A 25,351-nucleotide genomic window follows, 5' to 3' on the forward strand; every position below is an offset into this window, starting at 1 on the left:
GACTCCTCAACCCTATATTTGGACTTTGGACATATGTTCCCGCAGACAAAACAAATTGGAATCACAAGCAGACACAGGCTCCTTTGTACATTAATCCCACAAACTCATCGTGACTGAGGTTAATGTTCGGCAAGCATTTCCAATTGAATTAGCTTGGATGGTTGCGGAGGATCACGTATGCTCAAGCTTTCTTGGAAATCCACCAGCACTAACAGTGGACAGGTGACAAAAAGACCTCAAAGTCAAACAGATTGGGCAAGGAGCTGGAAAAAATTTTACGATCCCAGAGGACAACACCATGTGGGACCTAACCTGGAGGTCTGAATCTTGAAGCCTCTTCCATTGGAGGTTCACCTAGCTTAATCTAGCAGTACACCCTGGGGCTCCCAATCCTGACTAGTATTTTTAAAAGCTCAAAATTCATCTAGGAATTTGGTGAGGGAATAACTGATGATTAATCATAAATTATAGTAAAAAATTTAATGCCAGGAGCATGTATAGGAGCAGGCATATGCTGTTCCTTCTGAACATATTCAAGCCATTGTTCAATGCCAGGGATGATAAATTGGGTAATTTCCTGTCTGCAATTGAGTGAAAACAGAGGAAAATGAAGAAACAAAATCCTTTCATGCTTCTGCATTGCAGATTTGCAGACAGATTGGTATTAATCACCTCCTGTGTTTTATACAGACAGGATGGAAAGAAAACCTCTAGCTTCTGTGCACAATGGACAGAGCTGCTTTAAAATGGTAAAGCGAAGGTAAGCAATATTGAAAAACCTTGAAAAGCCAAGGCGTCTCTGTCTGCCTGACTAATGCAAAGCAAAGAAAGAACAGACAGCTGCCAGTCTGACTTCCAGAATTCATTTTAAATTGAGAGAATAAGGCTATAATTGCATGCAATGTTGCATGAATCTTTTAATTAAAAACTCAGAGGAAGACATGGAGCACTAGTGTCTTTTTTTTTACGTGACTTCCTCAGACATTTAGCCACATGGGTTAAAAACAGTTACCATGTGAACTAATGTATTTACAGTGTAATTTGAGAAGCTGAAACACACACACATGCGTCTGCTTGAATATATGTATGAGTATGGGGGTGTAAGAGTGCGAGTATCACCTCACCATAAAACCTCAGGATCAAATGGAGCATTAGGATAAGACCCACTTTCCATCACACACATAGGTCAAAGTTCAATGACTCTTAAACAGTGAGAAAACATTGAAGAACATGTCTTTAGGACAGTACAGTCAGTTTGATGGTTTCTCAGGAGTATCCTCTATGCTGGAGCCTCTTTGATCCAAATAAGGTGTTTTATGATGAAGTGATTTAAAGTTCTACAAAACAATCCAACGGAAAAGTTTTAACCCCTTCCAATAAAATACTTAATATGAAATACTTCACAGAGGGGCGACAAGGGGCTTAAATGCTTAAATGGCTGCTGTAAATATAAACGATACTGTTATTCAGCAAGGAGTATCCAAATGTTCCATCTTTATTCCCCCTGGAACCGTTTCTGGGGGATTTGAGAGGCTCGTATGTATGAATCTGGAGCTTTAGATTGATGAAGCCAAGATTACCATGGGGTTAGAAATGTGAATTTGCCCATTTTTGGTGAGGTTCTTAAATCCCTGTCTCCTCAAAAACAGCATTGGAGACTCAGTCTGTGCCCAGAAGCTGCGGTTTATTTTAGAGAGATGCATGCTGACGCAGAACACCACGGCACCGAGCCCCCAGCAGGTAAAAATACAATGGATGCACTTAAGCCGTTATGTACAGGGGGATTCCCTCTGTGGCAGCAGCCAGTAAAACGCTCAACGAGAATGCTCAACGATTCTTTTTAACTATAAAACTCAGTTGCAAACAAAGAAATTATCTATCAGAGTTTTTGCCAAGCTGCGAAAACCACATGGGCGTAAGTGACATTTTACCAACTTTACAGAAGAGCATATTTTGATTCAACTTCCTGTGTTAGCACACAAAAAAAAAATTACATTGCAAAAGTTTAAGATTTACAGTAATTCCCCCAAAATAGTCACATATTACAATATGTAATAACCCGTAATAAGAAGGTTGTGAGGTCAAATTCCAAAAAGAAGGCTGCCGAATCCCAATCCACCATGGTGCCACTGAGGTGCCACTGAGAAAAGCACCGTCCCCACACACTGCTCCCCGGGCGCCTGTCATGGCTGCCCACAGCTCACACAGGGTGATGGGTTAAATGCAGGGGACAAATTTCACTGTGTGCAGCGTGTGCTGTGCTGCTGTGTATCACAAGGGACAATCACTTCACTTTCTAATTTCCCTTCCTGATATCAGAAATTAAAAGCACTTCAGATAGACACCCCACACCATCTGTGTTTATGACACCGAAGGTAAGAGAACAGCAACAAGCTCCTTTGGGTGGAGGTAATGGACGATGCTCAGTCCCACTCGGCAGCTCACAGTGTGGCTCAAACCTCAGCAGCGCCGAGCCGGCCCCAGACGGTACATACAGTATAGATCACCTCTTCCTCTAATGTTGCACTTCCTAGCCATGACCAGCGAATGGAGGAAAAGGAGAGATGGACACAGTAGCCAGCAGAGTGAACAGCAGACTCCCGGTTTGTTAAAAGCAGCGCCTTCCAAACACAAATCCCTAATGGCCTGCTAAATGTCTCTGACAAAAATAGGCCGCATGGCAGATGGAGAGTAAGAAGGGCAGGGAAGAGAGGAAGAGAGAGAAGGCATGACAGAGGCTGGTGCTGTACTGCACAGCATAGAACAAGGTTAGCGGGCAGGAAAAAAAAAATGACTTCAAGTGTTCATGGGCAACGTGAAGATGAAAGGTTTTTACTTCAGGTTTTACCATCAGAAATGCTTGAATAAATAAAGTCCCAAAAGGATCTGATCATTACAACAATAAAATATTAATGTTTCATGAAGACCAACGCTATTAGAAATTCCATCCTTTGTGGTCTTGTCTGTCTGTTCCGATCTGTAAGGACGTCTTCAGGAGCCAAAATCCAAATAGTCATGTGAGTCTTTAAACCCTTTTCAACCAGGAATGCCGCCTTGAATGGGCCATCTTCAGTTTGTGTCACTTTGGCGGGTGGGAGCATCCTGTTTCACCTTGAAGATGTCCCAGTAGGCTGGGTCTTCCTCTGTGAGAGGCATGGCTCCTGAAATCAGGTCACTGAAGCTCAGCACAGTGAACTCTGAGGGTGCGGAGTCACAAAAACTCCACGGGGGTCTCTGAGACAAAAAGACAGAAGGCCATCATTTGAAAACCCATTCTTTCCATGTCTATTAAATCAATCATTAAAAAAATATATATTCTAAAGAGTGAAAAAAAAGATTTAATTGCCCTCTAAGATCTGGCAATGTTTATTTGTGGACACAAGTTTAAAGAAATACAGGAATACAGCTGCTGCTGCTCACCTCAGGCCCTGGAGTCTCAGATCTTCCAAGGGCAACCGCAATGTGGTGGTGTTTGTCCAGTAAACATTCCTGTTAAAAAACAGGAATGACAAATTAACATAATAATAACATAATAACACGGTTGTGTGCGCTGTGTGCTGTGCTTCACAATCATTTCACTTCATTAATACTCCATGACAACTATATCTGTCTATATTTGAAAAGGAAACAATTATGATAGCTTTGGATTGCCGCGTGGACATACAGAGTCATCCATCTACAGGATTAGAAGACTAAATGCTAGGTGGACCTCAATTTATCTGCTCTGCGATATGGAATCAATACAACAGAGTTTTCCAACTTTTCATGATGAGAGTGTTAATAATTATCTCAAAGTCTCCTCATGTACCACTAGATGGAGCCTGAGTACCACAGTTAGAGATACCAGGCTCTATGAAATAAAGTCAACTTTTGTTTCATCTGTCCACAAAATTGGGCTGATCTCATTCTTAAAGCAAACCTACTCCTTGGCTAAAAGAGAAGTTTAGTGAAGTTGTCCATTCCAAAACGCCTGTACATTTATTTATCGTGTTAACAAAAACTGGGTTTATGAGAGTTACCTAAACCTTTGGTGCATTCTCCTGATAAAATGCACAGCACGTAAGCAATTTCTTAAAAAGGCTCTTGTTTTCTCCGATCCCCAGCTCAATTACTACCAAGACGATGGGAAAAGAAATCATTGCCTGTCTAATAAACAACGTCTCTGTCTGCGACATTAGGGTGGAGTCATTAACTCACTTGCACACATCCCCACCCTCCACATCGACATCAGACCCCCTTTAAACAAGGGCAACAGTCTTTTCACATTGCTCTCCTCCTTTAACGCACAATCAGTTGCCGTAATGGGACTCCCCCAGGGCATTCTGGCCATCACTGAAAACCAATTTTTTTGTGCTGCTCATGCGCACCCGGCATCAGTAACAAAGGGCTCACTGGGTGCAACCAAGAACTGACCAGAGGTGCTTCTTTCTTTCCTTTTATTGATCGGTAAGACAATGTAGACGGCCCAACAACACCATCACCATGGGTGTTGCATGCTTATTGAAAATCAAGCCGTCTAGCAGGGGTTCCTACAAATACCCCGGAGGAAGGTCCCTCTGAGGTCCCTGCATGCATGATATGCAATATCAACTCCATCTTCATACTTTGCCTCTTGATGTTTCATCAGGACCGAAGTGGAACTGAAATCCATTCAAACCTGCCAAGGTGCACTCAACCCCTCTCCTGTTAAGACTGCACCACGAACACATACATTCAAATTTTATTTGTCACATACACAGTCATACACGGTATGATATGCAGTGAAATGCTTTAGCGGCTGCTATAGACCACAGTATTGCAATAATTGCAAGTATACAGTGAAAAAATATGCAAATATTGCAAACATAACCGAATATTACACTTTTATGTTTTTAACATAACATATGTGTATCAGATATGGTCGAGGTGTGCAAATGAGTAAAGTGAAAATAAAAGTAAAAAAAAATATATATATATAGTGAACGAAAGTCTAGATAAATGAGCAAATGTACTCTTTCAAATGAACACACGTTAAAAAAAATAAGGGTCATTCAGAAATGTCCTTGTTTTGCATGAACAAAAAAGCACAAAATGAGTCTGAACTTAAAATATTATAAAAACAAGAAATCACAGTAGTCTTTGCCAAATAAAGATCTAGTCAAACTCGTAGGAGATACACTTCCCCCAGGTCCAAGATTTGAAGCGATGTGGACACAATATAAAGATGCCCAGAGGAAACACTGCCACTGGAAAATTTCCAGGCATGTCCCACTGGACAGATGACCCCAAGGTGGACCCAGGGGGGTATTGGCCTTGGGACTTCCTGGCTGACAGCGCTGGACAAGCATGTGGAAAATGACTGACATTATAATAGAGTCCAACTATTCTTAATAATAATTAAAAAAAAGGCTATCATCTGCATATTGCATTCGACCGTAGATTTCATTCACCATGTCATTATTTACTCCGTTCTTGTCCTCCTTGCTGTCTTCCTCTCGGTCGGCCATTTCAGCAGCGGCGGCGGACCCACGCTGTTATTATACCAGCCCTGTAATTAAGTGGAGAGTCCAGCGCCTGCTGTCGCAGCGACGACCTCATAATGTTACACACGTCTCCGACTGTAAGTGACGTGGCTCGGGCGCGTATTCATTAAACGCACTGATCAACGCGGAGGAAGGCTCCAAGCACGCAGGGTCGAGGGTCAAATATGTGTTTCTCCTGTTTGCCTGCGCACCCGTGCCCATGTATAACAGGTGCTGCTTGGGCTGAGCCTCCGGTTAAGTGATGAGTCGTGAACGGGAGCACGAATGCTCCGTCTCTGGCGACGTAGGCTGGATTAAAATGCACTAAAGACGCTTCCAGAGGGATGGCTGGACCCAGAAAATGCCTTTCCCGTAATCCTTTTTGTCATTCGTGTAAATATTCCACAATAACATTGCACACGTTTTACATTTTCAGATTTGCAGATTTCTTTGCTCTGCCAGTGTTTGAAAATGTCCCTGCCACTGTGTCTCCTTTGCGTCAAGAACAAGGACATACCTTTCACCCATGCATGTAAAACCAGCCTTTGGGTTAGATTTTACGGATGAAACGTGGCATGACTGAGGACGTGCTGGACATGCATTTGAAATCCCAGTGCCTAGGGGCTAACAAACCCGTTGACCCAAAAAGTTCAGATCCAAAAGTCCAAATCCATAATTTTTTTACCACTGTGAACCTGTGCATGGCAGTTTAGCTTGATGGAATGTACACTATTCACGTATAGAAACGTCTGACTCCATGAACTACAACATGATCCTGAACAGAAATATTACAAAATGAATAAGTCATTAACAAAGTCATAAATGACGATCTCACTCTTGCTCAGTTTTATTGCTTCTTTAATCAACGGAACTGTTATTGGCCCTACTAAGGTAATTCCACTTAAAATGTACCCCCAACTATAAACTTAGGAGCAAGCCACTGGCGACATCAGATACAAAAGTACATTTTCTTTTCAGTTCTACACAATATCTCATTTAATTCCCCTCTTGCATCATTATTACGCCGTTTCATTTCTCCCTTCCCGTGTGCCCCGGAGAATGCTGAAAACGGCCTCCTCGTTTTCATTTAAACGCTTGTCAGTTGAAAGCCTCTGGGGTCATGTTTCTACCGCCATTCGCTTCTTTAAAAAAAAGAAAAAAAACAATCTTTTCTGCATGCATACTAATGCACCTCTGCAGAGATTTTCAAGGTGACTCTCCTGGGGTGCAAAAGTGGAGCTCCAGACAAGAGCGCATTTCTTCTATTTTGTCTTGTGCCTGAAGACACCACGTGCTGGAGTTTAGGGAATTGCGTCTCGGGGAGAGATCGATGATCCTGATGCCTATCTGCTTTAATAAAAACGACTACTGAATTAGTCACTGATTATGTTCTCCTCGGGTCAAATTACAGACCTGCCATGCAACACTAAAGTGTGGGGGGGCCCCTACTGGCCAAATCTGGAACAGCAGGTTTATGCCATGTCAGACCTTGCCAAGGCTGTCCCCATCCAGGTAAAACTGGTGGGGGAAAAAATCTGCTGAAAGGGTCTTCAATATGTTACTCATAAACATAAAAAAAAGGTAAAGAAATATCTCCACCGACCCACCTCAAACACCCAGTCATCTTCCTCCTCCTCATCCAAGTGAAGTCTGCTCTGGCGGTATAACTGGCCCTCCACCATTGCCAAAGGAGCCACGTGGAACTCTGCTCTCTGCAGGTTGAAGCCCAGACCGGTCCCGATGGCCTTGATGAAACTCTCCTTTAAGGCCTAAGCACAAAGAGAGGTGAGCTGACGCTGGACTTGACAGTAATGTTGATCATGAAAACATACTGTACTTGACCTTATCGTGTAAAGTATGAATGTGTTTAAAGTCTTATTACAATACAAATAAAAGAAAAATCATATGGCACTTTAGAAATGAGGCTGCAGTACGAGGGCTATACGAAGTCTCCCTTTTACCCAGTGCCTGTAGAACATGTCCAGCTGGTCCAGATCGGACCCGGCTGCTCGGATGGTGGTCCACTCGTGCACAGTGAACTGCCTTGTCATGATCCGAAAAAAATCGGGGATGGAACTGCTGCCTGGGAACATGAGCAAATGAACAAAAATGAAGATACTGAGGGAGCAGAAGTGAATGCTGCAGGCCTGACAGTAAAACCGGTCTTTAAACGCTGCATTGGAGAAGCCTTGCAGAACTGTTTGGCAACAGCGACACCTTGTGGCTGATCAGGTCACCTGATTTGAAATGTTTCAGACATTTCAATTGAAGAAATGCAAAGTCCTCCAAAATGAATCAAAATGTCTTAAACAGGGGTGGGGTGGGTTTCGTTATAAGACTGCAAATCCCAGTATGCTCCAATGTGAAAGAACGTGGGCAAAGTCAACTCATAATCAGGGCCACTTTCACCTTGGAGCATACACTATATTCTGTACTCTATAAGGTATTGAATCTTGAACCTCCAAGATGCCACTGAGCAAAGCACCGTCCCCACACACTGCTCCTTTCAGGGCTGCCCACCACTCGACACATTTTGTTTGGTGCACCGTGTGCTGTGTTCCACAACGACCAGCACTTCACTTTTATTAAAATACACAGGTTATTTATCGGCATTTGCAGGCACAGTTTGAGGACTTTACACGAGTTTCTGCATCAGATGAAACCCACCTGGCCTGGTGGTCTTCATTACATCAACCCCAACTTCAAGGCCTTGCTCTGCTGCCAGAACAGCAAAGTCACCCTGATGGGACACATTAAAGTTCCACTTCCGGTTTGCAGCATGCGTTGCTGGGTTTGCGAGGAAAGGTTTTCCTTTCGCAGTTCTATCCAGGTGGATCTGATCCCATGCAATTCCCACCTTCTCTGATACAAGTTTGCGGATCAGTAGTCTACCAGCCTAACATGCACAGATATAAACGCACAAACACACGATCAAGGCGTTTGGAAGTCATAACGTTTAGTATTTCGTTTCCATTACGGCACGCCGTGATGTACCATGGCTGATTTTGCATCTTTTGCGAACACGAACTGTCTGATCCTCTCCTTTTCCTCCCGCTGCACGCACCGGGCAGCGCGCAGCCACTCCGACCGGGTCGGAGACCAAGATCCGCAGCGGAACGCCCAGCGCACGCCGCCCATGGTGTCGCACGGGTCGCTATTTCATCAAGGCGACACGCATTAAAGGCCCCGCTGGAAATAGCATGCCGTCTCAACCAGAAACGTTGAAAGAAGCTCCGACGGCGACACTTCCGGTGTTTCGCAACGCCCTCCCACCCGTTGAAAAGTCCTACCCGCCGTCAGCCGTCCGCGGGGAGAGGGTAGGAGAATCCGACGGGGCGGCGCGCTGCGGCAGAGCGCCGGAAGCAGTCGAGGGGGCGCGCCAGCGCGCGGTAGGAGTGACGCGCGGCGAGCCAATGGCGCCAATGTTTACGGTTCATGCCCCCGGGGTCTGGTTCCGATTTGTCTTTGCCATTGATTTGATGATAATGGGCCGCTGACATTTCCACTTTGGCGTCGCCCCGGAGCGCGTCGGTCACAAGTTGTGAGTATTCCGCCGACGGAACGGGGGTCGCCAGATGTTGGCCGCGCTGTGCCGCGGACCGCGTCATCCCGAGCGGCTACTAGCTGACTAGCAGCCCCGTTTTAAAACGTCCACCCTGCCGTAACGTCGCAGGACCGGTTATTACACCCCTACAGCGTTTATTACTAACGCGTAATAGCCAGGGAGTGTCGAAGCGGTCACACGTCTGATGGAGTCACGGCAAGATGCGTTAATTTGAGCAGATGGACCGTGGACCGTGATTGGCTCGTTTTTACGTCATTAGTTCTCATTGTTTAGTCTCCAGTTTGCTAACTGGAGGGAATATTTTAATAACGCGAGACCACTCAATTACAACTTAACCGAAGATTAACTTAGGGACCATCTTTTCCATCTTCCATCTTTAAATTCATCAGGACGCTTGCAGGAGATTCAGTGTTAAAAGGCTTTAGGTCAAAGGTTACCTGATTGCTCGTCACCTGTGTCCAGTAATGTTTGCCGTCTTCTGCCAGAATCCCATCGCAAGGCCGCCGGCGTTGCTGCCGCCACCCTCTGCCAGCCTTGGAGATGGATTTCCTCCAGCTGAAACACCTGAAGAGGAAGCGGAAGAGCAACTACAGCGTGAAGGAGACCCAGACGCTCATCCGCGAGATCCACAAGCGGCGGGAGATCCTCTTCTCCCGCCAGCAGAACACCGCCATCAACGAGCTGAAGAGGCGGGCGTGGGACGAGGTGGCGGACTGTGTGAACGCGCTGGGAGAGGGCGAGCTGCGCACCGCGGCCGAGGTCAAGCGCCGCTACCTGGACTGGCGGGCGCTGATGAAGAGGAAGCAGATCTGCGCCGAGCTGACCTCTGGCCTGAAGGGCGAGTACGAGCCCTCGTCGCCGGACAACGACGCCTCGCTCAGCGGCGGCGACCAGTCGCTTGACGTGGGCGGCTTCTCCAAGGATTCTGCTTGTGACTGGCAGGACCTGTCAGACCTCGGGGAGCCTAGTAGCCACACCCTCTCGGGAGTCAAAATGGAAGATAAGGACACCAATGGATACCGGGTACGTCTTTGTTTGCTTGTGACCCCATAAGACCGCTGAACGCGTGAATGATTTTTTTTTGCCTCTGTGCAGCTGGAAGGAGACCCCGAGGAGGGCGTGGAGGGAGACGGAGACCCAGAGGACGATGACGAAGATTGCTTCCCGTCCATTCTGCCAGACATTGACAGAGAAGGCCGCGTGCCGGAGGTCTTCGCTCACATCGATGAGTTCGGGATGCTGAGCTCCACCAAGGCTGCGCCGGGGGTAGCCGTCGGCCGCGACCTGGGGGCTCTGGGCGTGTCTGGGATGGGGATTCCTGGCATGGGCGTCAGTGTGGCCAGCATGGGTCTGGGTGGAAGCGACAGCACAAGCCTGCTTATTGCTCTGGAGAAGCAGCGCTTGGACCTGGAGAAGCACCGGCTGCAGGTGGAGTCGGAGCGGCTGCAGGTGGAGCGGGAGCGCCTCCTGTTGGAGAAGGACCGGCTGCGGCAGGCGGAGATGGAGCGGGAGCGTCTGCAGCTGGAGCGGGAGCGGCTGCAGCTGGAGAAGGAGCGTCTTCGCCTGCTTATGTACCAGTCGGCGCCGCCCCAACAAGGACCGCCTTCGTCCACGTCCTCAACCACGCCCACCACCTCGGCCTCTGCCGCCTCGTCCTCCGTCGCCTCCTCTTCCACCCTGGACGCTGAAAAGGACAGAAAACTCTTCTGGCACCCAGCCGTGGACCTGGAGACGGAGAAGCTGAAGCTGGAGAAGGAGCGGCTGCAGCTGGAGAAGGAGCGGCTGCAGTTCTTCAAGTTCGAGTCCGGCCGGCTGCAGATCGAGAAGGAGCGGCTGCAGGTGGAGAAGGAGAGGCTGCAGCTGCACAAGGATGGCCAGCAGATGGCGCTGCATCAGGGACACTGAAGAAGAGGTGGTCTGCCTTTGCAGAGCGGACACGGACCAGGGACGAGAACGGACGGAGCTACAAGTGCCTGGAGAAAGAGAAGGCTAGAGAAGAGATGGGACCAACAGCATTTGAGCCGCTGTTTGAAGTGTTACAGTATAATTATGAGGTTGTGTTGTGCCAGTGTAATAGGTATACGTGGTTGAATGCATTCCGTTCTCGTGGGTTTCGTACTGTCACCAGGCGAGGGAGGGCACTTTCGACGGTCTCTGTGTTGTGAAGTGTCTGGTCTGGATTTTCTGACATGGGACGGCTGCACTGTTCAATCAAAATCACAAGTTCGACACCGTTCTACCGTGGTCCATGCAAACAACTGAAAATTCCTTGAATTTGGACGGTCTGTCAAGTAGCTTTGATTCCAAGCTTTTGTATTTATTTTTTTTTGCAGGAAATTCCAGTAAATGAAACTGGAACCAGTGGTACTTTGTGTTTATAATATACAGTATGTCCATTTCTGTCCATTATGGCGGATCATCTGCCCAGATGATGGTCACTCCTTGTGTTTTTTCAGGGAGGCCATTTCAAGGCAATTTTATAGAATTTCCTACAGATATCAGCTATGAATGCCGTTGCTAGTAGGTTTGGGTCCAGTTCACATCAGTGCTGCCTCGTACCCGACTGTGCAAAACAAAATATTAGCAGTTTTTCTGGTACTTTCTGCAGTGGAAGGTACCCCAAGGATGAAGCAAGAAGACGAATAAATTGAATATAAACAACAAGAGTTACGATTTCAGCCTTAGTCAAAATTGGCAGCCTAGCAGCTACGAAAGTGGACTCAGAACTGGAAGGTTGCGGGTTCTAATCCCGTATGGTCCCTACAATGTCCCGGGATGCCTGGGTGGGTGGTGGGTTAAATGCAGAGGACGAACTTCGTTGTGTGCACCGAGTGCTGTGCAATTCTGTGTATCACAATGACAAAAACAATCACTTTCCCTTCTTTCAGCTCCTCATAGTCGTGTTGTAATTGTGCAGACCTTCTGTTTGTTCGTTGTGGTGAATCGGGTGCATTGGCCAGTGGGGGAAAAGAAAATCAGAGACGAATGCGGGCGTCGGCCCCAGAAAAATGGCCGAATGCCAGAGCTGTGATCGCTGTGATCTGTCGGGGAAAATACCGCCTCAGCAGCTTCACTACAGATAACTATCAATATTTCAATATTTTCCTTTTTTTGAGAAGGACACAGGTTTTTTCCAGTCTTATCTGTAACACAGGACCTTTTGTAGGATGTGTTTGTGTGGCATAAGTCAAGTGCTTTTTCTGTGTATGTGATATGTACTGTTATTGGATGTACAGTGTGGTCTTTACATTCGCAATGAAGCACAAAAAACAAGTGTCTCTATAAGGAAACAATAAGATGCCTTGGTGAAAATGTATTGAGCTGTTTGTCCTTTTTTATGTTTTTTTTTTGTTTGTTTTAGTGTTGTACTGAGGATACACCAGCCTTTCCGTGGGTCAGTTAAGGCTGGTGGGTGGAGTCAGTTGTGGTCTAAGGCCGCACTTTTATCATTGTGAATAAAAAGTGTGTGTGTGTGTGTGTGTGTGTGTGTGTGTGTATATATATATGGGTGTGTGTGTGTGTGTGTGTGTGTGTGTGTGTATATATATATATATCCACCATTGTTGTTTTGACTCAAATAATTGACTTGCCTTTGGGTTAATTTGTACATTACGATTTGTACGTTATCTTTTTCTCTACGAAATGAAATTCACATCTGCTCATAAAGTGAACATGGCTAATCCTGGTCGAGTCTTTTCCACACCAGTAAATCCAATAAATCTGCAGTAGTCCATTATGTATAAGGCCTGGCCTGCTCTCATGAAATGGAAATGAAAGGGCAATAGACTGAGAACGTTTGGCCCTGTTTGTGACTGACATAAAATATATTGAATTCTGATCATTTGTCTAGCAGTATATGGTACAAAATAAATGCTTATTGAGTGACAGTGCCATAGATGTCCCCAAATTCCTGTGATAATTGGGTTCACCATTACCAGCTTGTGTTTGTGACCTTGGCAATCTGGAGAGGTGACTTGTCAGCCCCAAACTGGGTATGGTAGCACAAACTCATATAAGGAGAAATCGTCTTCTGTCCAAAATCATCAAAGACCCCTGTCAAATGACATGGAAATCTGTCACATTTTTGTGACCTTTTGTAATCAAATATGGCTCAAGTTTATTGCTTGACATAAAGCAATTAGATTTCATAACCTTGTCCCTGCCAACACCCTGACTATTATGTTAAATTGAATTTAAGGATTTTTTTTAGCGCAGGCCGCTCAGTGGTGCAGTGGTTAGCGATGTGGCCTCAAGCCTCCAAGGTTCGAATCCCGAATCTTGTGTTTGTATACTCTCCCCATATTCATGCAGGGCTCCTCCAGGTTTTCCGGTTTCCTCTCGCCGTCCAAAGGGTGGTAGTAGCCTAGTGGGTAACACACTCGCCTATGAACGAGAAGACCCAGGTTCGAATCCCACTTACAGGGACAGGGAGACTGTCCCCTGTAACTACTGATTGTAAGTCGCTCTGGATAAGGGCGTCTGATAAATGCTGTAAATGTAAATGTAAATGCACACAAACCTCATCTTTCACTTTCAGGTACTTGAAATAAATAGTGTTGAAATCATATTCTTTCCATTCTGACGGGAAATGGCCCATCCCTCCCAGTAAGAGAGGCTTCGGTTAACACCATGGATGAATTTGTGTCAGACATTTGCCAAAGCATTGTTTAATTCCATGTGCAGACAAAAATGAATAACAGTTTTTAAGTCTTCACTATGAAGTGCATTTTTACGAGTTTTAATCAAAGAAAAATATGTTTGTTTATACCATAAAGTTTGCCTGAAACAGAAGTTAGACAGAATAGATTTATTAATTTAAGATGCAAATGACTGTGGACTAATGTACAAATGTTTTAGTTTTATTTTGTCATAATTGGTGGTTACAAAAAGAAAAATAAAGAAAACAAAGAAACAAACAACGCAAACAGTTGAGAAACACCACAGAACACTGCGAGGCTGTGATAATCAAAGTTTGATGACTTGAACCCCCAGAAGTGAGCCCGGTGTCTGACATACAGTGTGTGTGTTTGAGTGTGTGTATCGTTTGCAACATTCAGTGTAGACAAGAACACGAAGAGTCAACTGCAACAAACTTAACGAAAGTGTGAAAGAAACAATCATCATCATCATCAAGCCGGATTCTCGTATTACCAGGGTCAGGGTCACTGTAAAAAAATCTTTCTTACAGTGATCCCAATTAATCTTGGTACTCTACATATCTTGATAGTCCAATTAATGTCTCGTACTAAATATGGCAATAGCTGCTATTTTTAATGTGTCTTGTACCTGATGATATTACAATTGTTAGATTTATGTTGCCATTGGTAACAGTCTTCTGTGCCATGTAGAAACACACAAACCACAATTTCAGCGCAGTGAGTTTGTTGCAGTTGACCAAAAAAAGACCAATTGTTTTATTGTCATCAAACCAACCCAAAACAGAACATGTGGCATGACCTCATACGATGGTGCTCATTTTTGCTTTTATATTTCTATAGATTTTTAAAGTAATTTATATATATATATTTATATATATATTTATAAAAAGTTTTTCTTTTCCTCTTAATTACATGTTGTGTTGTTTTTATATTCATTATTGCAATGAATTATTACCTAAGATGGTTACAAAAGAGATGTGTTCTGTTCTGCTACAGGGTTATTTACATCAGTTAAAAAGCAAACATCTTTTCATCTCTGAATTATGTCCATGGTTTAAGTTTTCATGTACATATTTACTAACTGATCCACTGCGGTTGAGTAATTATCTTACTTAATTTGTACTCATGTTGTCATGAATCATTTCATGAACACTATTCTTTTTTCTTCTTTTTTTTTTTAACACCCAGAAACATTTGCTGTGCTGTAATCCATGTTGGTTAACGGACACAGTGTCAGCTCTCAGCTAGTATCTGTGCTCATTCGTCAAGACACGAGCCGAGGATACTTAAGTTTTGAAACATTTGTGGGAAAAAAAAATTGCACATTTACATAGTCTATGATTCAAGTTTACAGTTTTCTGGTCTTCTAGAAGATGTGTACTGGCGTCTCTCCGCCCTGGTGGACTGTGATGCGGTGGATGAGGAAGGTGATGTCCTGAAACAAGGTGGGCCTGTTTTCTCGATAAGGCGTCAGGAGGGGGCGCTCTTGAGCCCGTCCAGTTGAAGTGCGTTGCTTCTGCTAACCGCAGGTCAGCCATCTGGTTTAGAGAAATGCCAAATGTCCTCGAATTTGGAGTCGTCGGCCGTTTTGATGAAAGGCTTCTGAAGCCATTAGTCTCCGCTGCCGTCCGGTCAGCCTCTCACCTCGCATTTCTCTGTTTATGACCCTTTTCCTGTTGCAATCCAAACCGCGTAGAAAATTCGATCAATAAACCTTATTGTAGTTTTTTTCCATTTCTTTCCAAGTCGCTCCTGTAACCCATTCCCCTCACAAAATGGTTCCGTATGCTTGCTGGCGGTGTTCAGATCTGGTTTGTTGTGTTAATAATATGTGTGTTGTGTGTGTGTGATTTAAGGCACAAGGTGTGTTTTTGGTTTTCATGGTAGGTCCGAGGATACAACAGCAAGTCCCGAGCTGTGTCGGAGAGAAGGCCCAGAGTGCACAGCCTTCGGGCAGTCGGGGGTCAGGACACGCCCATTTTCCCCCACGCTACCCGTAATTGACAGGCGGGCCTTGTTTCGCATGGCTTCGGTGAAGGTGAGCTGGAAGGAGGGTGGGCGGACAAAAGAGGGGGTGGGAGGAGAAAAGGGAGAAGGCAGGGTGAAAAGAAATGTGAGTTTGCTGTTTGTTCGCCTCCATTTGTAAGAAATGTGTACACACAAGATAGAAAATTACACAAACATTCACTACCACAAGACAAATTCTGGAAAAGAAAAAAAAACAAACCAAAAAAACCCCAAAACTTAAAAACAAATAAATAAATAAAATAAATGCAGGCAACAACAAACAAACAAACATCAAACCATTAGTAATATAACTTTAGACATCTGCAATTCTATTATATACAGAAAATAAACAAAATCTTGTTTCTGGGTACAAAAGAAATTTACTTCCACATTCTGACATTCTGTTTTTTTTTTTTTTTTTTCTCATTTAGACCTTATACACCAAATGCAGTGACTGTCTATATGTCGCTTCGATTAAAAGTGTCTGCCCAAATTAACATAATATAATATATTGCATCCAGACTCTAATCTAGACAATGTTGGTACTTAGACCTGCTTAGTCTAAATCCTCCAAGGCATTTCCGAGGTAAGTTGAGTAAAACGTGTTTTTATTTGCCCAGGCAACTCAGGCAAATGCCATATTCATTTCAGTTGGGATGTACTGATATAGAGTCTAAAGAATGCAGGTGTCTGTGATATAAAGCCAAGAGCGTACACAATCATCATCTGCAGCCAAAAACGGAACCAAATTTGCCACTGCCTCTCCAGACAAGTCTGGAGCAAAGCATTGTATAAAAAAAAAAAATTAAATTAAAATAAAAAGTGTTTCATGATTATAATCATATCATTGTTATAATTATGATTATTAAATGAAATAAAGAAAAGAAAAGAAACGTAAAGATAAGAAGCAGTCACAAGGACCGGCCCACAAAATGCAACACACAAAACACTGCTGTGCTACAAGAGACGCACCACCCCACCTACTAAAGGAGACCCTAAATCCTACCCCTAAATCTTAACACCCTCGGTGCCGTATACGTTGTACCCTTCTCTATATGTGGCTAAATTCTGGGTGCTCTGGGATGGGCTTGGAGCTGGACTAAAATTCAGTTCGGCCGATTCCACCTTCATTCTCTTGGCTTCGGCCCGCGACTTGTAACAGAATTCAACCAGAGCCACCAGCATGGCCAGACCCAGGCCTCCGACCAGGATGTAGAAGACCCCAGCCACATTACTGAGGCTGAGGGCCTGGGAGCTCTTGTCCTAGGGTTGCAGGGACGTGGGGGGGAGAGAAAGAAGCAAGACAAGAGTTAGGGAGACCGAGAGTGGCGGGAGCGAACATGGCACACACACAGTTTTTGCAGACACAGACGCACGGAGCTATCGGCAACAAACACAACTAGCAGCTACTGTAACAGTCAGTGGTTAGATCAACAAGTTAACTAGCTTAACTAGCTGGTCTGTGCAGTTGATTAGTACGATAAACTTAACACACTGCTATTACAAGAGCTAGAACTACAAGCACTACGACACGTACAGCTAGCACTGTTACAACTAGTGTTTCTAAGGTATACATGGGACAAGCTACTGTTAAAGACAGGACTGATAATAAACAGAAAACATGTATTTACATCGTATATGTTGTGTTGAAAGATATGATTTAAAACCCCCGGTTTATAAATTACAACTGTGATTAAATATGATTACACTGATCCAGGTGCATCCAGATAATATATTCTTTCTCCTTCTATCATTTATTGTTTTTTGTTAATTTATTTCTTTCTTATTATTATTTTTTTGAATCCCCAAGGATACTCTGGCTTGTGCTATGATGGAAACATGAGCCTCGCAAAATGCATTACATTCTGCTCGCAATAGTCATGTTTAATCTGCTAAAAGCTACCGGTAAGAATCTCATGCACCCAGGCCTGCTAACCTGGAGCCAGCGGGGCGCCCAGGTGACCCTAATGCGGGTGTAAAAAAAAAATTAAATAAAAAAACGTCACTGTTAAGAGCCGCACAGTCGGTTAAAGCCTGTCCTACTCAGTGTGAGCCCACATAAGTGGCCATGCATGCTGCAAGCAGCGGTCGGGAGTGTCGTGAGGCTAAAACTTCCGCTTAAGTAAAACAGAGACAGAACCTGCCCTAGTCTGCAGCCAGTCTGCACATACACACACTGCGTCGTAGGAATTAGGTCTGTGCATGGTATTTTTCATAACAGTGAGGGGAAGGGGGGGGTTTATTATTCCCCGAGCTGACCAGAGACTGACCTTACTTCCAGAGTCCTTTGGTCCACATTCGCCCTTATCGTACCACCATTTGTTTTTCAGTTTGTCTAAGACGCCTGCTTCACTGAGTTTCAAAACGGCAAGGTTTACGGGGGTTCTTCACGTGAAAAAATAACATAAATAACATCATATAACATGTTATTTTATGTTATTAGATTGTAGAAAAAAACTTGCACATGAATGTACTGCTTTTTTTTTTTAGATATATATATAAATAAAAGTGACGGAGCGGAGGTCCCATTGAGTACATGTGTGTAAGCTCATTCTTTTTTTTCTTTTTTTTTTTTGCTGGGGGGCGCGGGGGGTGCTGAGCTACAGACATATGAATGGAACCTCGCTACATCGCTTCCGGTAATGGGCACATGCTGCTGTGGCGTGCTTAACAAACATCGGAGGCAATTACTGTGAACCCAAGACTATTGGCAATACACACTCTCCGCAAAAAAACAAAATGGTGTACAAGCTATCACCGCTCCGTGGCTGAATGGTAAAACGCTGCCGTCGGAGCTTTTCAACAGGTTGCGTCATGCAAGATGATTTGACTCGAAATTCAGAAAAGTGCTCGGCCCGCGGCCGGCCATTTTCCCCCTTTTCCATTTCACTGCCGGACGAGGGTCCTGTTCGGCGGTAGAGTGGTCGAAGGAACGGCGAATATTTTTGCTTTGACAGTAATTGCTCTCTCCTCGGCGTTCACAGGGCCTTTGTTACCGCTCCCCGCGAGAGGCGTTGAACGGTGCGTGGGGTTGGCTGGGAGAAAGACAGGTTGGCTTTTGGGGTTTTTTTTTTTTTGGTGCCGCAGCAGATGCGCCGATTACGCCACACACTGTTTACCCGCATTCGGTGACATAGAGGCTAACCTTGGAGTCACCGCCTCCGCTGCCACACTCGCCCTTGTCGTACCACCATTTATTTTTCAATTTGTCCAACAGCCCTTGCTCGTTCAGTTTTAACACTGCGAGGTTAACCGCATTTCTTGAAAACGATAAAACATATTTTGTCAGAAATATAAACAGCCTTACTGAGCAGAAAAGGAGAGAAGGAAAAAGAAGGAAAACAGGGAAGAAACGAGTGGAGGGAAGTGCAGCGCCGCCCCGGACATCCCTCTCCTCCCTCAGGCGAAAGCCCGAACCCTCGCGCGGACTCGGAAGGTGTCCACTCTCCCCAGCATGTCCGAATCCGCCGGACTCGATGGGAGCTGATAAAGCCGTGAACGACTCCGGGGAGGAGAGCCTGATACGGACACCGGGCGGGAGGACGTGCTGAAGATTATTGCTGTTTTAATTTTTAAATGGCAGTGTTGCTACGGCGCCGCACCGCGACCCTGCTGTTATTAGGACGTAAGTTCGTCAGGGGCTTCGTTTTCTTTTTACATTTACAGCATTTATCAGACGTCCTTATCCAGAGCGACTTACAAAATACATTATAATTTTTCTTCGTCTAGCACCTAACAATCTCTGAGCATGCTCCTCGCTGACAAGTTGAGCCTTATCAGGGCTCTTAGTTTGTAAACTCAATATTCTATAGAAATCGAATGAGAATTGCTGGTGTCTTCCTCTTGTAATTTGCTTTGGATAAAAGCGTCTGCTAAATAAAGTAAAGTAAAGTAAAGACTTACAGTCAGTAGTTACAGGGACAGTCCCCCCCGGAGCAACTTAGGGTTAAGTGTCTTGCTCAGGGACACAATGGTAGTAAGTGGGGTTTGAACCTGGGTCTTCCGGTTCACAGGCGAGTGTGTTACCCACTAGGCCCACTAGGCTACTACCACCCATTTTTCTTTGAAGGCCTTTCTGCCTTCATGCAAGAAACAGGATGTGAAGAAGATGAGGGGAAGTGCCTCGTGATGTCAGCCCGGAACGGGTGGATTTTGTGCTTCTTCCTCTTGGCCATTTACTCTGTGCCGGCGGCTCAATATTTCTTTGTCGCCGAGGGACAATGCGGGGACATCGAGTTAAGGCTCCGATACTCGCTGGCTATTGATGGGAGATCTAAATGGCCAGTTACGTCCGCTTTGTCCACGCCAAGCTTTCTCACGGCCGCATGCACGCAGGCTGGGTACTTAAATATGTAGATGGGGCCCATTTCTTTTTGCTAATTAAGAGCCTTTTAAGATAAGAAAAACGTCCCTGCAGTAAAGTGCGGGCGGACGGATTGGATGCGCTATTAAACGGGCATTAAAACGCTGGGTAATCCCCCTGCCTGGCTCCGTCCTCGCGCCCACAGAGAGAAATGACCTCTAAGCGCAGTGGGGGGGGGGCGGATGCGCGCCGCAGTGGCAGAAAATAGCTCGAACGACGAGTTCGGCCTACAGATACAGTTTGCCGCGGGAAAAGGAAGGACAGGCTCGGCGCGTCTCGCGTGGCCGAGCGGGAAAAGTTCTCCCGCCGTGTCCACCGAGCGTGATGGAAGGGCGCGCATCTGTATGCTGCCCTCGTGCGCGGGCGCCGCGGAATGCGGCATTCGGGGGCCGCAATCTGTAGTCCTGCACTGCTACGCTGCACCCCCCCCCCCCCCCCCCCCCCCCCCCCCCCCCCCCCCCACCCACCTCCCAGTCTGCAATTGACTTACTGTCTCCCCCCCTCCCCTTTGCTCCTTCCACCCCTCCCCGCCATCTTTAACTCTCGCTGGTCCCGGCTTCCTGTCTCTGGCGGAGGGACGGCGATAACGACGACGGCTCGTCGCCTCGGACTTCGTGCAAATTCTTTTTGATATTTTCACACGTCCTTAAAGCCTCCTGCCTCCCATATTTATTCGGGGAAATAAAAGTTGAAACGGAGCAGCAGACTGTTAACGGCTCGATAATACGGATGTTGTTTTTTTTTTTGGGGGGGGGGGGTTTGGGTGAGGCCAAAGAAAATGGTGAGGCCATTTTTCACGAACCAGAATCTCAATAAACAGCAGGGTCACTGAGAGAAGTGATATGAGAAGGAGAGAGAGATATCCTGGTGAGCTGCAAGCCATGTCAAAACCACATCAAACGTAAGACACAACTACAAAGGGGGGGGGGGTGTAACAAACAAGAAGTAAACTATATAAATGATAATAATTAAATAAATAAATAAACAGTAGAGCGATTTCTAATAAATTCTTGACAACTGTACATGACATCATGGGTTTAATGGCCTACAGTCAGAGCCCAGGCCGGATCGCCGTGTGGATTTGCAGCTCGTGCGTGATGCTGCGCACTCTCCACCATGCGCCTGCTCCAGTGCGATTTTCCTCGCGTTAAGGAGAAGCCAATGACAGCAAACGATAATTCCTGAAATGGCCGACTGAGGAGAATTATTGTCCGCTGTCAGTCACTTTTCTTACAATAAGCGGAAAATCCTTCTGTCTTTTGTTTTTTTTCTTTCTTCCTTTCCATTCAAGTAAAATGCCCGAGGCAGAAGCCTCCCATGGGAAGAGAGCAGTCAGAGGAAGTTATAGTTCTGGAGGCATATTCACATCTCTTTTACTTTTCCACAGTGTCGATGGAACAAGTCTAATGTCGACTTGGACACCAACTGGACGCTTTGGGTCTCGGTTATCTACACATTGAGTCGATGCGTTTTGCTTTGGGTTGTGACACTTGTGTACTCACAGACTGTTGTCAATGCTTTAGGCTTTCCATTCAAACTCAGTCCAACTCTAACTCTGCGTTTGATGACATTTTTTTTTTATTTTCTGAAGTCCCCCCATTTTTTTTGGGCCTCTTTTTCTTTTTTTTTTTTTTTTTTACTGTTTCATCTATAAATTCCCCTTGATGGCTCAGAGAGTCAAGCTGCACTGCCGCGGTCTGCGCCTCCTCACCGCTCTCCTGTCATTGCATCATTTCATCTGCACACTGTCATTCTTTACCAAAAGCCCTCAGTGCTTACTACCCTTTTCATATGCTTAATAACTCAGAAAAACAAACTTAAAAAGGGGTAACAAAAAAAAAAAAGAAAAAAAAAAAAAAAGGTGACATCAAAAACAAAAGACATGGTTACCTGAGCGCTGGTTCTGCAAAGTGAAAAGAGAGTAACACACATGCACACAGCAGTACAACAGCAATGTGTTCAGCTAACAACCTAACCTAGCAGAGCTCAGAGAGAGATGGGGAAGAGACATGGGATCAAAGGATGAGAGAGATGGCCGAGCGTGAGCAAAGAGGGGCGGGGGGTGGGGGGTGCGGAGAGCCGGGGCGATTAAAAATGGAGGGAGGGAGAAGAGAGAAGATGGAAAATGAAGAAAGACTGAGAGAGAGCAAGGCACATCAGGGTAGGTGGAATACCATAACAACATGTGAGATATTGTTATACTACTCCACCCACCTTAACTGTGAGCCTTTGGGTGTGGCCACCCCGTAGCCCTTGGAGTCCAGGTTGCCCCCGACTTTCATGGTGTCGCACGGCTTGCGCTGCTCCGTGTACTCGTTCATGGTGGACTCCAGCAGGAAGGCGTACTTCCCTTTGGACTTGCGCACTCGCGCCACGCCCTCGGCCGTCGTCTTGGTGAAGACCGTGGGCTCGGCGGACTTCATGTAGCTCCACATCTTCTCATAGACGGCGATCTTTGACCTCTGAGGGAGCAGCAGCAGTTAACGAATCGTGAAAGCCTGGGAGCTCGTGTGTAAATGCAAAGAGGAAAGTAGACGTTTCCTCGTTTTTAATTGTTTTTTTTTTTAATTATAGTTTTTTTTTTTTTTTTTTTTTTTTGGCTGGGCACAGCCTCTCTCAGCCTCTGATGTAGTACAGGGTGATACTGATGGCATGTTGCATTTCACACACACACTCAACACTCAACTCCCTCAGCCTTACTCCGTTACACACGCTGAAATCAAAGGCACACAAAAACATCACTGTGGCACAGATGCTGCAGCACAAACGCATTCCGGGCCCACGCCCCCGTAATCGGAGAGCGCGGGAATGTTGTCGGCCGTTGAACAAAAGGTCTTAAGCCATTAGCGCTCCAGTGAGCCAATATTAAAAATAAATAAATCAAATAAAGTAAAACAAGAATAAAAAAAACCCAAACAGGCAGTTATTACAGTTGACCTTGATGCAGCAGGACGCACTGGTAGACCAGAAAGCAGGAGGCCCTAAAACCTGCTCGCTACTTACATGTAGTGAGGTGACGAGGTCTGCACTGTAAATGCGGGAGGCTGTTTGAGGACGTAAAGGGTGCCATCCCATAATAATGTCTGGTCTGGACTGCCATTTGTAAGGTCTGGCAGCAGAAAAGGCCCTCGGCGTCCCCTCAACTTCCTCGTTTGAATGTCGAGGCCTTTATCGGTCTGGGCGCGAACTGGGGTCGCGTATTTGAACAATTTGTCCACGCACCTCGTGCCAGATAACCGCGGGAATATGCGGGAGCAGGTACCAGAATCTCCGTGCGATTACTGCAGGCGTTCGGCGAGGAAGCGAGAGGACCACATGCGGCATTTTGAGGAGCCGGGGTAATTAATGGAAGTAAAATCCCTTTCAGCACTTTCTCAGAGTAAATTGCTTTTTCACCCTCCACAGATTCCAGGCTGCTTGTTATGTTGATGATGCGCGGAGGCTTCCAAGCGAGGCCGCGCGTGCCGTCTCTGCCGTTAACTCTTCCCTGGCGCCAATGCAGCCCAGAGCAACGGCAGCACTGGCGCCTGATGTCATTGTACCCAGCGGCCCTTGTAACCTCGGTCCTCGGCAACCAAACTACTTCGTTTGACTAAGTGGGGGGGGCCATCTTGTGAACACTGAATTTGGGGGTGGGGGATTTCGACCGCTTGCTACCAGCTTGGTTGAGGTGCCTGTACCCCTGTGTATTTCCCTGACAGAATCATACGAACCAGGATGTAATGACCTTGTTCCGTAACGTAACTGCCTTACCCTGAAGAACTCTTTGGTGGAGCCCGAGTCCAGCGTTCCGTAGGCGATCTCCGTCTGCTTGGCCAGGTCCTCGGCACTCTCGATGGGAGACACCATCCTCTCCACAGTCAGGAAGGCAGCCAAGTTGGCCGTGTAGGAGGAGATGATGATGAGGGTGAAAAACCACCACACGCCTCCCACGATGCGTCCAGAAAGGGACCTGGTGTGAGACGTGAAGTGTGGGAGTTGAGGAGGGAAAAAGAGGCGGCTTAGGAAGGAGCCCAGAGAGACGTTGCCACTCAGAAGCACACATTAGTCAGGACTGCTAGATACCGTGGAAGCGTTCTTTGTCAGCAGTGTCAGAATGACTGCTGTCGGGTCTGTGTTCTTCGCTGGAAGCCGCTTTGATTCATTCCGTCAACGCCGCCGAAGGAAGTGACACGTTTCCACCGATCGCAGACAACGAAGTGAAAACGCTCGTACAAAGCGAGACGCTTAGCAAGCCGCTCGTACGCTGGAGCGCTCGGGGGCCAATCGCGGCCCGCGGTGATTACGATCAATGACTGACGTCTCTCCCCTTTCCTCCCGTCTGTTCTGCTCTCTTTCCCTCTCCTTGGGGGTCTGAAGTGGCCTCTGTGACTTTGCCCTAAAATATCGGGCCGGCGTCTCATTTTTTTTTTAGTGCCCACACGACGAAATGAAATGGAAGCGGGACGAACGAGAACGACGGCCCCCGCAGATGCTCGGCTCCAGCGATGCCTGACTCTGCATAAATTGTCACCTCTTAGCATCAACGTTCCGAGCGACTTGCTCATGACGCGAGCAGCATCCACAGCGGTGGCCGGCGCTAATAATGCCGTCGTTTATTCAAGACGCGGCGCCGCCACGCCGGTTAAATTCATCAGCAGTGACGAACAGTGTCCCTTCACCGGCACGAGTCACAAACCGAAAAGGACACGGAAAGGAGCTTTTAAATTTGGGGACCCAGGCCACCGGGGTCGATGCCGATGCTCATCTACCGTAGCGGCGCAGCGAATTTTAAATTAAGTGCAGTTTTTTTTTTGTTTTTTTTTTTGCCTGCAGTACCAGAACGGATGAGTGACAGGAGAGATGAGAGAGGACAGTCTCGGCTGACCCTGGCCAGAGGGGACGTCCTCAGGGACACCCTGTGATGATCATAAAGGAGAGCTGTGCCTTTTAAGGCCAACGGCGAATCTGTGAACCATCCAATCTGCTGCCTGGCTTTTTCCCAGGAAGCAGCCCAGCTCGCCCCGCTGGGAGCAAGAGAGAGAGAGAGCGAGACGGATAAAGAGAGGAAGAGATGGAGAGAGATGTTGGACCGGTATCTTTTCATGTAAACACCCACACGGGGGATAGCAATCCTATTCCTGCCCCAGCCACCCCGATTCTGGAGAAGTCGCCATGCTGCTCGGACATTATTTACATCACAGAGTCACGTTGGACAGTTGCGGCTTATCGGCAGCCAGTGTTCAATGCTCGCGTTGCATTAACATACTGCTCGTAC

General features: G+C 46.3%; 3 protein-coding genes across 6 annotated transcripts in view; 1 reads left to right on the top strand and 2 right to left on the bottom strand.

Moving 5' to 3' along the window:
• Positions 1-1,039: 1,039 nt before the first annotated feature.
• aasdhppt (aminoadipate-semialdehyde dehydrogenase-phosphopantetheinyl transferase) lies at positions 1,040-8,747 on the bottom strand. Its single transcript, XM_028962046.1, has 6 exons — positions 8,496-8,747; positions 8,169-8,397; positions 7,463-7,584; positions 7,109-7,270; positions 3,421-3,489; positions 1,040-3,234 (listed from the first exon to the last, which is right to left on the bottom strand). Exons 1-6 carry the CDS (start codon positions 8,637-8,639, stop codon positions 3,070-3,072), a joined length of 891 nt encoding a protein of 296 aa, XP_028817879.1. The 5' UTR covers positions 8,640-8,747; the 3' UTR covers positions 1,040-3,069.
• A 119-nt stretch (positions 8,748-8,866) lies between these two features.
• On the top strand, positions 8,867-12,953 carry msantd4 (Myb/SANT-like DNA-binding domain containing 4 with coiled-coils). The gene is made up of 3 exons (XM_028962198.1): positions 8,867-9,042; positions 9,552-10,089; positions 10,162-12,953. Exons 2-3 carry the CDS (start codon positions 9,607-9,609, stop codon positions 10,969-10,971), a joined length of 1,293 nt encoding a protein of 430 aa, XP_028818031.1. The 5' UTR covers positions 8,867-9,042; positions 9,552-9,606; the 3' UTR covers positions 10,972-12,953.
• A 905-nt stretch (positions 12,954-13,858) lies between these two features.
• The window catches only part of gria4a (glutamate receptor, ionotropic, AMPA 4a), a 52,557-nt gene continuing 41,064 nt past the window's right edge, over positions 13,859-25,351 (bottom strand). The window contains exons 12-16 of one of the 4 annotated variants that reach the window (XM_028962612.1): positions 23,848-24,046; positions 22,309-22,556; positions 18,002-18,116; positions 16,857-16,994; positions 13,859-15,767 (exon numbers count right to left, since the gene is read on the bottom strand). In XM_028962612.1, the coding sequence (XP_028818445.1) occupies positions 15,603-15,767; positions 16,857-16,994; positions 18,002-18,116; positions 22,309-22,556; positions 23,848-24,046 (865 nt within the window). In that variant the 3' untranslated portion in view covers positions 13,859-15,602. Of the gene's footprint in view, positions 15,768-16,737; positions 16,995-18,001; positions 18,117-18,876; positions 18,992-22,308; positions 22,557-23,847; positions 24,047-25,351 lie in introns of all 4 variants that reach the window. The other 3 variants (XM_028962611.1, XM_028962614.1, XM_028962613.1) reach the window with 3 other exon arrangements.

Source organism: Denticeps clupeoides, chromosome 19 (genome assembly GCF_900700375.1).
Source record: "Denticeps clupeoides chromosome 19, fDenClu1.1, whole genome shotgun sequence".
In the NCBI taxonomy this organism is placed as follows: domain Eukaryota; kingdom Metazoa; phylum Chordata; class Actinopteri; order Clupeiformes; family Denticipitidae; genus Denticeps; species Denticeps clupeoides.

What these genes read in the sequence shown, in the direction of transcription:
- aasdhppt (XM_028962046.1), bottom strand. Translation starts at nt 8,639, where the DNA reads ATGGGCGGCGTGCGCTGGGCGTTCCGCTGCGGATCTTGGTCTCCGACC. An exon ending in ACATGTTCTACAGGCACTGG is followed by an intron (nt 7,271 to 7,462) that starts GTAAAAGGGAGA and finishes CTTTGTGCTTAG; the next exon opens with GCCTTAAAGGAGAGTTTCAT. An exon ending in AAGATGACTGGGTGTTTGAG is followed by an intron (nt 3,490 to 7,108) that starts GTGGGTCGGTGG and finishes GTTTTTTAACAG; the next exon opens with GAATGTTTACTGGACAAACA.
- msantd4 (XM_028962198.1), top strand. Translation starts at nt 9,607, where the DNA reads ATGGATTTCCTCCAGCTGAAACACCTGAAGAGGAAGCGGAAGAGCAAC. An exon ending in AGGACACCAATGGATACCGG is followed by an intron (nt 10,090 to 10,161) that starts GTACGTCTTTGT and finishes GCCTCTGTGCAG; the next exon opens with CTGGAAGGAGACCCCGAGGA.